This window comes from Lepus europaeus, chromosome 20, assembly GCF_033115175.1.
Source record: "Lepus europaeus isolate LE1 chromosome 20, mLepTim1.pri, whole genome shotgun sequence".
Lineage (NCBI taxonomy): Eukaryota > Metazoa > Chordata > Mammalia > Lagomorpha > Leporidae > Lepus > Lepus europaeus.
This window is the reverse complement of record NC_084846.1, coordinates 22,962,892-22,977,486: the sequence shown is the minus strand read 5'-3', so window position 1 is coordinate 22,977,486 and position 14,595 is coordinate 22,962,892. Positions and strand designations below refer to the sequence as shown.

General features: G+C 38.7%; 1 protein-coding gene across 1 annotated transcript in view; it reads right to left on the bottom strand.

Annotated features, from left to right (window-relative positions):
* Positions 1-14,595, bottom strand: part of HDAC9 (histone deacetylase 9) — a 528,728-nt gene that overhangs the window by 261,389 nt on the left and 252,744 nt on the right. Inside the window, exon 14 of the mRNA XM_062178443.1 lies at positions 6,441-6,618. Coding sequence (XP_062034427.1) covers positions 6,441-6,618 — 178 coding nt within the window. The remainder of the gene's footprint in view (positions 1-6,440; positions 6,619-14,595) is intronic.

The window sequence follows — 14,595 nt, the reverse complement described above, 5'->3', positions numbered from 1 at the left end:
TACACTGTTGGTGGGATTGTAAATTAATGCAGCCACTGTGGAAAACAGTGTGCAGATTTCTTTAAAAGCTAGAAATGAATCTGCCATATGATCCAGCAATCCCATCACTGCTATAAACCCCCCAAATATTAACTTATTATATCAAAGAATTTTCTGCTCTACCAGGTTTATAGCAGCACTATTCACAGTAGCCAAAACCAATCAAGGTATCCATCATCAGAAGAGTGGATAAAGAAAATGTGGTATTATATACATAGACAACATATATTATTCAGCTATATAAAAGAATGAAATCTTGTCATTTGCAGCAAAATGGATGGAACTAGAGGGTCATCATGTTGAATAAAATAAACTGAACACTGAAAGACAAATATCACATGCTCTTTCTTATATGTGGGAGCTACAATTAAAAAAAAATCACACACAGAATATTGATTACCAGAGGATGAGACAAATGGGAGGGATAAAGGCTTTTTGGGAGAAAAATAGGGGAAGCTGGGTGTAGCTAGTTAATTGTGACAAAGATACTAATATGAAACATGAATAAAAAAATCTACACTAGAAGCAGTAATGAAGGGAATTTACATTTCATAGATCCAGATTAATGCTAATGGATACAAGCTTGAGAAACAACTGGAATACAAGGGAAAGGACCAGGATACACACAAGGAGATGAACCTACGCAGGTCAGTGAAAGAATATTCAACCAAAGCTTGTGATGGCCCTCACGCATAAATTAGACCAACCAAGTAATGGGAATAATTAAAGAAATGTCCTGTAAATAGGGAGACATGCTTATGAGTAAGTAACTAAAACTGTGCACCATAAAGAGGATCTCTTTTTCAAACTAACAAGATAAAGAAAGCAGAACATGGGTCTCCAGAACCAAAAAATTGGCTGCACTACACAAAAAGAAACACAAACGAGGTTGGCCTCAGACTTCTACCCCTCGGTGCTAAACCCCTGAAGCATTTGACCACATTTCCTGAATTTATCAGACAAAAAAAAATTGTGTCACAATAAATCTGTGTCTAAGAATGAGTAAAGGCAATAGAATTGTATTCTCAAGAATGAAATGAAGTTGCCCACATATAGGTCTATATAACACATACACATCAAATATGAATATGTACTTTAAAAATATATTTATACATATTTTATACTAATATTTTATAAAAACATAGTATATGCGATTGAGTTAATCCCCCACATAAACAAGATAGCTAATTTTATCATCTTCAGTGAGAACTGAACATTTCAAGTAGGTAAGACAAACCAGTATATAAGGAAACTTCAAAAAGCTCATGGGAAAGTGGAATTAAAAGATAAGTTTATTTTTGTGCAAAAATACTTGAAATCCATGGATAGTTTTTTCCTAATACACATTTCCATGAACTTTTTGTAAGTCTCTCATATACTTGAGGACAGTAACTTACATAATGACTACAAAAAGGACATTAGTGTCTCCATTCAATGTAAGTAGTAACAGAAGTTATTCTGGAAGATCTTTTACAACCCCAAACACATACACACACATACATACACACACACAAACATATCCACATATGTGCACAAGCACACATACTTACATACATATAGTATACACACATACACAAATACATGTACACACCATAAATATACACACATACAAATACACAGGCACAAACATATTAATAGATATGTACAGTTGTCCACAAATACATATACAAGTTTATTCTGTCAGAGGCCCAAAAGAGGAGGACAAAGCACTGAAAACTATAACTGCATTTTAATTGTACTAACCTCTGAGTGGTAAAAAAAAATGAGTGATAAAAAAATCTTTTATAGTTTTCTACATTTTTCAAATCACCATGAATGCATATGTATCAGTTTTTATAATTGACAAAAACATTACCCAAAGTTCACATAATATATCAATGACCTTTTTTGTATACTTCTACACAATTCTTCTTACTTACTCTCATTCATTAGATTGCTGATTCATATGTTTAGTACACCATAAATAAACATACTGAGCACCTTGCATATATAATAGCCATGGACCTAAAGGATAGGGTTATAGTGTAGAAATCAGTCTCTTCCGTCATAGACAATTCATTGGAACACAATCTCCCAAATAAACAAATAATCATGATTTTCTGACAGAAAAGATCTACTCTGCTACAAGGACCATAATAAATTTAATTTGGATTCAGTTGGCCAAAGAAGACTTCCTGAAGGAAATAAATACAAAATTGAAATTTGAAAAACCTGGATTAGCTGGAGTTAGCCCTGACTTGGGAATACATCTTTCATTTTTTTTAAAGGATCAATGTTGTTCCCACACTGAAATATTCAAGCGTGTTTCACTTTCCATCATGATGAACCTACCACTCAGAACACATAAATTTAAAAATTCTTCTCATTGAATTTATATTAATGACTTTCATAAGTGTTGGTTTAGTTTCAGCACCACGACTCTATTGCACATTAGATTTCACTAAAATGATATTGTTACAGGGACCTAATTTATTCACACAGATTATGTAAGGTAACACAGTCTTAGGAAAAGACCATAAATTATGATTGGTGATGGGGAAGATAAAGCCAATCAAATTTCCTGCCAATAACATTTTTTATTTCAATGAATACCATGTGGTATAAACTAGAAGAATTGTATCACCAATTGGATGTTTTCTTGTGGGCTATGGCCAAGCCTCTTCTCTGTCAAGAAGAGCTGAGTAGAAGAGATGATTGGTGGAAAAAATAAACACATTGCACTTTTCTTGATGGTCAGAAGCACATAAACACCATTCTTGAACTTTAAATAGAACCAAACAGCGCCTTTTAAATCGAATATTTTACCCACATTCCAACGTAACACAAAATCCACTTGACTACATGGCAGCCAGACTCCCCAAAGCAGTCTCATGACCACAAAGCAGCAGCAGGAATCTGGGCTGTCATTTATCTGACCTAGAGTCTCATCCAGGTTCTCAGTGGGGTACCTAGAACTGGCCGCGCCCTGGTCTCTGTTTTGGGCCCATTCATATCCTCACAGGAGATGCACTGGAGACTTTTACCAACAGACTGAACTCAGAGAACAATCCCCCCTGGGAACACTGTTTTGCTCTTTACAAAGGAAGGTGAAGATTTGAATGGTGTGCCTTGAAAATTACATGAGTTTACTTTTAGATGTTTTTCATTGCACCAAACAGCAGAGCTCTTACAGAATGGATTTAAGCAAAGAGCCTATCCCTTATAATGTATGTGTTTCTTCTTCCATTCTTTTTAGTGGAACAACCATGGAGCATTTGAATCACTTTCTTTTGGGAAAAAAATGCAAATATTCTCAAAGACTAGCTAAGTGACTTTTTAAAACACACCTACAGCAAATAGATATTAAATTCAAAAGAAAGGAGTTTGATGCTTACAAACATATTATTATCAAGCTTACTAGAAATGGAAGTCTGAAATCAAGGTTATTAGAAACATTGAAATGAATTTTGAGAACATGTGGGTTAGAAGAGTGTGTAGGTTATAGGGAGAATTTAAGCTTGGATCAAAGCCAGTGCAATATGTGGAGGAGTAAGGGAAGACGGCACATTTCATTTCCTATGGATTTGGAAGAGCACAAAATGAAAGTCACCAATCAAATACATGCTGTATCCCAATGTCAGTAGAACATCGTTAGTATAAATTACATACTTTGCATGATTTAAAAAATACTCTGCCTTTTCCCTTTAAGTGTGAAGATGCAGTAGTTTTACATACAAGTAAGACAATAAGCAAGTTACTCAGCTATATGAAAAATATTCAAAAAGTTATTGGAAATGTACATTATGAAAAAACTGCATGGATTTCAAACTTTTTGGTAGCAAAGTAAACTTATTTGAAATTATATTTTCCATAACATTTTTGAAATAATCTCATAAAAAACATAAATTGCTTAGTCATTCTTTAGCATTACTACTATAATTAGAAAGCAAGTCATATTCAGTGTGTTCAAATTTGAACTAGTAAATTAGTGCTAACTATCCAATTAGTATTTGTTGATTTTTACCAAAGTTTATTCAATGCCTAACAAAACCCTATGTTTTTAAAAATATAATCTCCCATTTGGACAATCCATTAAATATGAAAAGACTCAAAGACCAGTGTCCTATTTGCTTTTGGAATACACACTATGATAAATACCTTGATGCAGACATAATTATCTGAGTTGACCTAGTCTTTAGGTTGAATGATCAGGTTAAGATTGCATCGAGACTCCATCATTTAGTTTCATGGTCCCCCATTTCATCTGGATTTTCCTAGGTCCTACAAATCCTGTCTGTTTGGTGACACTGTTTTATCAAACTTTCAGACTCTCTCTAATGTTTGGAGACCTTGCATCCTTCAGACGGAAGGAAGGCATCAAAAGTAGAGGAAACCAACATCAGGAACAGGCCACCCCCTTAATCAAGGGAAGATATTCTGTCTTCTGTAGGATTCTAATAGACCGCAGCCCATATGGTAGCAGCAATGTGAAACTTTATAATTAAGCTCACTTTTTAATCATGAATGATGTTTTTAGTGAAAGAAAACAGGCATTACAATTGGATGGCTGCTACTTTCTCTGAAATGTTAAGGCTGCATAAAACAGTTTCAAAAAAAAAAAATGAGAGAGAGAGCAACAAAATTCTTAAAGGCAGTTGCTCAGTTGCTCTTCCTCCACACAAAAAGTAGGCCTCCTTTTAGGGATCTGGTTCTGTGTAAAAGTCTGAGTACAGAGAGGTAGCCCTGGGCATGACAAAAGGCTTCCACTAATGCCCAGCAGCAGGGCTGGGTTGACAAGGCAGATTTGCTTGGCTCCAGGAAGTAAAGGGATCAGAGGCAGGGGCTAATACAAGGAAAGCAGTCCACCTAGGCTCTCCTCTGGGGTGGAATATTGTCCTGTAGAACAGTGCCTTTTAAAAAAAAAAGTAGCTCCTGGCCAGCGCCATGGCTTAACAGGCTAATCCTCCGCCTTGCGCGCCGGCACACCAGGTTCTAGTCCCGGTCAGGGCGCCGGCTTCTATCCCGGTTGCTCCTCTTCCAGGCCAGCTCTCTGCTATGGCCCGGGAAGGCAGTGGAGGATGGCCCAAGTCCTTGGGCCCTGCATCCGCACCTGGCTCCTGGCTTCGAATCAGCGAGATGCGCCGGCCGCAGCGGCCATTGGAGGGTGAACCAACAGCAAAAATGAAGACCTTTCTCTCTGTCTCTCTCTCTCACTATCCACTCTGCCTGTCCAAAAAAAAAAAAAAAAAAAAAAAAAGTAGCTCCTATGGGTATTTCTTAGAGATGCCTATCAGATTTGAAGAACTTGGCTGTTGCATGCGTTGACTTTAATGTAAAAAAATGATCTCAGGGCATGGGAACATGATTTCCACAAAGGTATTTTAACTTTTCCAAACACAAAAGTTTGCATGAGGTCACAGAAGCCACAAAAGCATGCTCTCTGAATCCTGAAAATTGATTCAAAAATCAATCAGATAACCAGTGAGAGCCTTTGGAGAAGGTACAGATGAATTCTCCCCATGTTGCATGCAAGTTCTAATACTCTCAGGGCTACAATATCTTAATACATTTCATCAACGACATTTGAGAACTAGAAGAGGGTGCAGTAGGCAAACAGGAATGATTACCCACACATGTGTGTATAGCACAGCTCCTTTGCTCCCTTGCAGAGGGAATGGCGTGCCTCTTTTTTGGCATGTGTTCCTGCCTTGAGCTTCCTCTGGCCTTAGAATTATCTGGCAGGTTCTGAAATATCAAAGACAGCTGTGGACCAAGGAAGAGGTCGATCAAGAAGCCCACCCAGAGGTCTCACGGTAAATGGAAATGACACTACAAGACATGGGTACTTCATAAAGTTCATGAAAGAATGGGATTAAGATAGGTCTAGGATTTCTTGAAATCTATGCACTGTATTTTCATCATACACATTTCCACGACCTTTTTGAAGAATCAAAGTTAGCCTTGGTACTATAGACTTTCATGAGTCATTTGCATAGGAAGTCAGAAGACAACAATGAAATAATAAGAAAACAAACTGGGTAAGAGGCAGGCTTGAGAGTCAAATGAGGAAGCCAAGCACCGTAAATTTCCTAGTGGCCAGGCTCCTAGAAGGCCACAGACTGAGGAACACTGTTTAAAGAATGTTGTGGGGATTTTTTTAATTTCCAATTGGGACCCATGCACCTGTTGATGTATTTTCCAGGCCCTTGGATGATAACAATTTATGAGGCTATTAATACTAAGCCTAAGATTTATCAGATGCGCTGTTTGTCTTATGGCCAATAGAACCTCATAAAACTTGGGCTGAGTTGGGTGAAAATGGAGCACTCTGCTATCACAGTCATCCAGAGCATTTAAATCGGTTAATCCTACAAGAACGGTGCATTTCGTCTGCCTATTAGAGAGTCTTTAGGGATTCCTACCAGTTGCAGGGCCAGGCTGGAGGGGCCGGTCCATGGCTGGGTGAGGTAGAACGGAGGCAGCAGGGGAGGAATGTGCCCTGGAGACAAGACGATGTTTGTCTAATCCATCCGTGCCAACCACAGCCAGCTGAGCTTGGTGCATCGAGCGCGCACGTGTGTGCTGGGGCTCCAGGAAGGGCTGTTGCCAAGAAAAGAGCACAGTAGAAAGAAACATGAGACCTGGATGGAGGGAGACACTGAGAGCGACATGTCAACAAATTAAGTTCATCAGGTCAGAGACATAATAAACGGTGTGAAGGAGAAAGAGAAAAAAAAATAGAGAAAGAGAGAGAAAAAACAAGATCCAGTCAATAAATCCATTCAACAGATGTTTTCACACTGACGGCCAGGGCCTGTCTGCCCGGCTCAGGACGAGGTGATGGCAGGAAGCCTGTCAGTTCGAACTGATTGAAAGAAACAGACCTTTAACCCTGTGAGTAACATCGACTTAGACTCACTTCCTACCTTGATACCAAGGTTCTGAAAACAGCCCCCAAAGTGTCGCCAGACAACGCAGGAAAACAAGCCAATTGCTTTCAAACTGCCAACGAGGCTCAATTCTCAAAATTCTAACTGGAATTTATGTCCGTGACATTGCCAATGAAAGGAGGGGTGGCTCCAAATGGCGTCAATTAAATGGTTCTATGTTGACAGTTTTCATATAATGGGAAAGAATAATAAATATTTCAGTTTGTAGGATGGATTCTCAATATTATAGAATTATATCGTTTATAGAGTATTAAATATCTTCTTGGTGATTTAACATTATTATCCTTCATAGTTCTCAAATTGTTGAATCAAAGAATCAGAATTTGAAAACTTCTGGAAGATTCCCTTAGTATATCTATTACTCTCTCTCCAAAAAGGCAATTTCTAAGACATAGGCGATTAATTTGATCATCAAAACTACATGGTGAATATTTCCTCTCTTCAACCTCAAGGAATTCATAACTTTTATCCCGATTTTATGTGTTGAGAGATCTTTAGCAGTTTCCTGGAAATACACAGTATGAAAAACCAAAGCAGTATTTCAAAAATTTTTGGCACCAAAATAAACATCTTTTAAATACATTTTTGCACAAAAGCATCCTTTTATCTTACACAGTACGTGTGTGGAATAGCTGAACAGTGTCACAAATTATTTTTGTCACATATCATGGATAAAGAAAGAGATGCTCCCAGTAGTTAACACAGTCATTTAAGTATATGCCTACCTCCTATAATTTAAAAAATTACCATACTCCTCTGTGTTGATCTATTGTGCTAGCATTTACTCTTACAATGCTTAATGCAAACAGCACTGCCCCTTAGGGAAGTCTAACTTCCTGTTAGATTACCTGCTCTCCTTGTACCCAAAATATGACGTTGTATGTCACACTCTTCCTGTGTTTCCAGCTTAAGGCCTGGCACACCCTCAATGTACAGGTTACTCCCTTAGTGAGAAAGCTAACATATCTAAATCCAGCAGAACTGTACTCAACGTATATTATGTGCCTTCATGCTGTAGTAGCTTTCTTTGTATGATATAAGTTAATGCTACATATAAGTATACAAGCTTATGAATATCAGCTTAGTTATAGATTGTAGGCAGAGATTTGTCCATTTTTTTTAAAAAAGTAAAAATCACTTAAAACTAAATTTGAAATATTTTGCCCTGCCGAATAATCAAACCATCCATGAATTGAAAGGCATTTATCACACACTCAGTTTTTGGGCATGTGACCTAAGAACCAGGATGTCTTGATTAGGATGTGGTTCTAGTTGAAATGATTTTAACACTTCTACATGAATCCACCGCCTCTCCTGTTTGCTTGAGTGTTTCCATGTTCAATGCCCTGAGGATACAGCAGTAAGACAGGCATAGCCCCTCCTCTCATGGAGCTTACAATGATTATAAGAAGGCAGTATGCGATGACTACTTAGGGAGGTCTTCCAGCAGGAAAAGGAAGCATTTCTGCATGTGATTTAAAATGTATGAATAAATATTTACATAATTGCTTCTAATTTCCATCCATCTCTTCTGTAGTTTTTTTTTTTTTTTTGGACAGGCAGAATTAGACAGTGAGAGAGAGAGAGAGAGAGAGAGAGAGAAAGGTCATCCTTTTCCATTGGTTCACCCCCCAAATGCAGCCGGCACGCTGTGCTGATCCGAAGGCAGGAGCCAGGTGCTTCCTCCTGGTCTCCCATGCGGGTGCAGGGCCCAAGCACTTGGGCCATCCTCCACTGCACTCCCGGGCCACAGCAGAGAGCCGGCCTGGAAGAGGAGCAACCAGGACAGAATCCGGCGCCCCAACTGGGACTAGAACCTGGTGTGCCAGCGCTGCAGGCAGAGGATAGCCTAGTGAGCCGTGGCACCAGCCTTCTGTAGTCTCTTTAACCCTCATCTAAACCAATGCAAAAGTCTCCTGACTCAGCTCTGTACTGCTAATTCCAACTTGTCCTATTAGTTCCTGCAAGATTTCTCTTCCTAAAACCCTGCTATAAGCAAAAAGTAGATAAAAAAAGGCTCTGAATATCAAACAATGATAGAAGAACCGCCTCAGCCTGTCAACCGGGTTTTTTTTCTGAAATAAAATCGATCTCCATTTTTGGCTTCAAGTCATCTAGTGATTTTTTTAGATTCATCTGAAAATCCTACCCACTGCACAACAGATAAAAACTCCAGTGGTCCATGATGATGTTTACCTTTGTGGGTCCCTTCCTGAAAAGAAACATTAAAATTACATTTTAGGCCCACATTGTCATGTATTGGGTTCATCATTAGATATTATTTGTGACTATATTTATTTTCTCTTCCGATTAAGAAATTAAAACTTAACAATTGTGTGAGTCCCTAAATGCATCATGGGTTCCAGGAACAGCTTCTACTCTGTCGAATAGAAATGATGAGGCCAGCCCTGTCCTTCCTGGGTCTGTCACCCCCTGGGTGTGCCCTCACCGCCCCACATACAGCACTTGCACACATGCTCTGAAGTGCACTTCAAGCTTTACGGACAGCCTTTACAAGCACCCACATTAAACGTGGCTCCCTCTTCTTTCTTATTCTTATCTCACATCCTTGCCTCCCTCCTTTTCCCTGCCTAAGTATTTTAAATTTTATAAAAATTTATTTTCACTTCATTTGAAAGGCAAAGAAAGAGATAAGATCTTCCATCCACTGGTTCTCACTCCAAATGTGTACAACAGCTGGGGATGGGTCAGATCAAAGCCAGGAGATCCGAACTCCAGATGGGTCTCCCAAGTGGGTGACAGGGACCAAAAAGCATTGGAGGCATTCCAGGCTGCCTCCCAGGGTGCACTTCAGCAGGAAGTTGGGCTGGAAGGGAAAGTGCTGGGACTTGGATGAGGCAGTCCCACATGGGACACTGGTGTCCCAAGTGGCATCTCTACTGCTGTTTCACAACACCTGCCCTGTTGTCTTTCATGTATTAGAAAATTATTGCATGCAATAACTATTTCATGAGATGAAATCAGGGAATTTCAAGCTAAGAAAGTGATAGTTTGAAACACAAAGGATAAATTGGAATTAGGAAGTGGAAGAGTGAAAGGAAGCTCCAGGTACGTTTTATGTGTGTTGGTTTGTGCATATGCGTGTGTCTGAGAATCTTTTCTTGTATAATTGAAAATGTTGTGATGCAGAAACTCAATATACTTCATCCATTAACTTCTTTTCTGCTTTAGTTTAATATAGTTTAGAAGCATAGAATGCTTTCCATAAAGTAATTAGCTGTGCAATTAAGAATATACAATAGCTATCTTTTTTTTTTTTAATTGACAGAGTCATAGACAGTGAGAGGGAGAGACAGAGAGAAAGGTCTTCCTTCTGTTGGTTCACCCCCCAAATGGCCACCACAGTCGGCGCTGCGCCGATCCAAAGCCAGGAGCCAGGTGCTTCTTCCTGGTCTCCCATGCGGGTACAGGAGCCCAAGCACTTGGGCCATCCTCCACTGCCTTCCCAGGCCACAGCAGAGAGCTGGACTGGAAGAGGAGCAACCGGGACTAGAACCCGGCGCCCATATGGGATGCCAGCGCTGCAGGTGGAGGATTAACCAAGTGAGCCACAGTGTCAGCCCCTACAATAGCTATATAAAAGTTAGAAGTTCTGGTTTTCTTTTCAATAACGTAGCCATGTGTTAGGTGACTGGGGTCACTCAATGTTTTATTTCTTAACAAATTGCTCAATGTTGTACCATGTAAATCACACCATCACTTTCTTTTTTAAAAATTGCATATTTCTTCCTGTCTTTGGGTTTCATAGAAACCCTACAGGATAACAGAATGACAGTTTGCTAAATCATAAGCATGATATAAAAGTTATATCTTAAAATTAAACTTTACAACCTCCCAACCAACATTCTCCTTATCTAGCGTCTACCATTAGGAATCCGGCCATGTAGGTGAGGGGAAAGCAAGTACTCATCCAATAGTACTTATTCATTCATTACATATAAGCATGCACCTATTACCTGCTACCCAAGCAGAAGGCAACAGACCCTGTGTTGTGTTGTACAGACAGCAAAATTAATGAAGTATGGCTCCTGACCTTGTGGGGCAACTCCCAGAATATATGCACCACCTTATTCCTAGTATGAAGTTCCATGAGGATCTGAGCTTTACCTGTATATTCCCATGCAGTGTTAAAAACAAGACATAGAATCATCCTTATGATTTCACAATGAAGACAAGATAAAACGAGAAAGTCTGTTATAGACAATCATTACATGAAAAAACTCAAATAATAGTGGAGAAAAAAAGATCAATCCCCAAAGGACAAAACCCTGAAATGAGTTAGCTTGGAGTCAAGAGATAGAGGGAAAAGTTACGGTTTCAAATTTTGTTATACTTTTATGTGTTTCCAAGTTTTCTGTTTTCCACCTACATTAAACTTTCAAGAAAGATGGCAAATGTTATTTAAACTAAAGAGTCGAGTTTTCAAACACTTCATAAGGACAGATTCATAAACATAAGACTTAAAAGCAAACAGGGGTCAAATATTTTTGAGCCTTCTTCCAAAAGAGGAATATAAAACACACAAAAAAAGTGTGTTCCCTTTGAAAAAGAGTCGAGTGGAAGAAATGTGTGCTTTTAAAAATGAAGTATGGATGCTAATATATGGCGAGAGTTGTAACAACCAGTAAGCCACACATTATTAGGGTGCATATTATTCATCTAGGTATCATGAAAGGTTTGGCCTCTTTTATATCAGAGGGAGGTATCCTTCCTTACCAATAAAAACCATCCTTCTTACACCTGCATTCCACATTGAAATTCTTGGCTCTGCTCTCAATTCCAGCTTCCTGCTTTGTGCAGTCTGGGAGGCAACAGGTGATGACCCAAGTAGCGGAGTCCCTGTCACCCACCTGGAAGACCTGGATTGAGTTCCTGGCTCCCGAAACTTTGACCTGGCCCAGCCCTGGCTCTCACAGGCACTTGAAAGTGAATGGGCAGATGGGAGAGTTCTACCTGTTTCCCTGCCTTTCAAATAAATACACTTTTTGAAAAACAAATTAAAATAAAAACCATCCTTCCTAGGATGAAAACTGAGATATATTTTTATGTTGTAGCTGGAATTGATTAAAATGTTTCACAAAACATTTTTTTCTGCTGGCAATTTTAATGAGAGCTGATGCCCCATGGTTGTTTCCCATACTTTTAGCTAAGTGTGAAAGGTCCTTTCTTAAATTGTCAGAAAATTAAAATGTCAAACAGTTCAGAACCTATTTTTATTAAAAATATATGAAAACCCAAATTAACATTTCATTTATTTTGTATTATTGGAAAATATGTCATGTCTCTTAAGTGAAATATAAACACACCTCCCCCAAAAGTATTTCTAATTAAGGCATCTTTTAAATATACTGTATTGACTCCATTTATTGTGTACACATTCGTCTTTCTTTTCTCAAGTGACTTAGCTAGGGACTTTGTTTTGATTGGTTACTTCTCCAGCATGTCATTCAGGGAAATTCTCCCAGGGTATGGCGTGTGATACGATTTTTCCTTATGTAGAGAGGTCTGAGACCACTGCGACTGAACACCATCTGTCACCTCCCACAGACAAGAGCTGCTAAATTGTTTTCACAGAGTCGTTATTAGGCACCTGTTTTATAAATTTCCAATATTGGCCAGTAGACATCAATGCCACCATGGCTTCTGCCTTTTTAGTTTGTGGGGTGTAGGCACTGGCACCTATCTGATGGCGGGGCAGGGGGTAGCACAACGTTCTTGCTTAGAATGAAATAACTATTTCAAGGTAGCTGGCTAACGGATCTTACCACGTGATTAGCCACTGAGTAAAGGAGATTTTAAGTTTCTAGATTTTGTAGTAACAGTGACTTTTTAAAAACTTTTATTTAATAAATATAAATCTCCGAAGTACAGCTTTTGGATTACACTGGCTCCCCCCCACCCCCATAACCTCCCTCTCACCTGCAACCATCCCATCTCCCACTCCATCTCCCATCCCATTCACATCAAGATTCATTTTCAATTATCTTTATATACAGAAGATCAATTTAGTATATATTAAGTAAAGATTTCAACAGTTTACACCCACACAGAAACATAAAGTATAAAGTACTGTTTGAGTACTAGTTATGCCGTATTTCTGGCATGGAAAGCCAAGACACTGTGGCACAAAAAAAAAAAAAAAATTACCTAAATGAAAGATCTCTGTGAGTGAGATCCCAGCGGAAAGTATGGGCCAGCAAAGAAGGAGGTACCTTTTTCTGAAAGGAGGAGAGAACTTCCACTTCGACTATGGCCTTGTCTAAATAAGATCGGAGTTGGCAAACTCAAGAGGCTTCCATAGCCTTGGCAGCTCATGACAAGAGCCTATGGTGATTACTGACACCGTAAATAAGAGTGCCAATTGTTAAATCAACAACGGGAGTCACTGTGCACTTACTCCCCATGTTTTTTTTTTTTTGCTTTTAATTATACTTGTTGATTTGAGAGGTGGAGAGAGCAAATTCCCATCAGCTGGTTTACTCCCAATACCTGCAATAGCTGGGCCTGTGCTGGTGGAAACAGGGAGTGGGAACTCAATCCAGATCTCTCAAGCTGGGGGTAGGGATCCAACTACTTAAGCCATCACCTGCTGGCTCCCAAGGTGCACATCAGTAGGAAGCTAGAGTCCTAAGCAGAGCTTTGGAGTAGGACGTGGGGCACGTTAACCAGTATCTTTACTTCTAGGCCAAATGCTTGGCTCAATTCTTTGCTTTAGTTTTGCTTTCTGTTGCTATTGCTAAGAACCTATTTCATGGCTTCCAGGTTTCTACTTTGTTCTGGATGGTTCCATTTGTTCCCAGATGTGGGCTATAAACAAGCACACCATGCTACTTTAGCGAGTAACAAAAATCAGTTACTCTAGGCAGTAATTAGAGTTATGTGAACTGGCTACCTAAAGCCATTTCCTTAAAGACTATGTTCTCCTTGTCGGATTTTATGAATAAATTAAATTTTGTTTTTGGTTTTCAGTGTCTTGCTTTTGAAAAAAATAGAATTGTACATATCCCTAGAGGTTATCTTTTAAATGCCAGGGGCTGGTGGGAATTTACATACTTGAAGTCTTTGTATTATTCTGGATGGGTGTAGAAATACTGGTTAATTTTAGACTTTGAGAAACTAAACATGCATGTTAATAATTTAAGGATAGCTATTAAATAAATAGGAATAATGAGCATAACTCAGAAGTTGACAAAAATTACTAAGAAAAAGAAAATAAAAATAAGTAGAGAAAAAATGAAGTGCTGAAAAAGCTGAACAAATATAAATCAGATAATAAGATACTAGAAGCCAATCCCCTTATATCTCTAAGCACACTTGAGAGGAATTACCCAATGTCTCAGGTAAAAAAATGGAGGCAGTCAGGTTGAACTAAAAATGTTAAAAAGTTATATTGTTTGGCAGAGCAAGATGAAATTAAAATGTTTTCTGAAAAAAAAAAACTATGAGGCAAATATTAACACAATAAGAGAAGCAATATTCTTGTGCTGCCATATGAAACAGATAAGATAGACTTTGGTAAAAAAAAATACTAAGGGCCATAGAAGGGACCATAAAATAATCCCCAAATTCAAAATTTGTAGGTGCCTTATAACATAGACTCAAATCT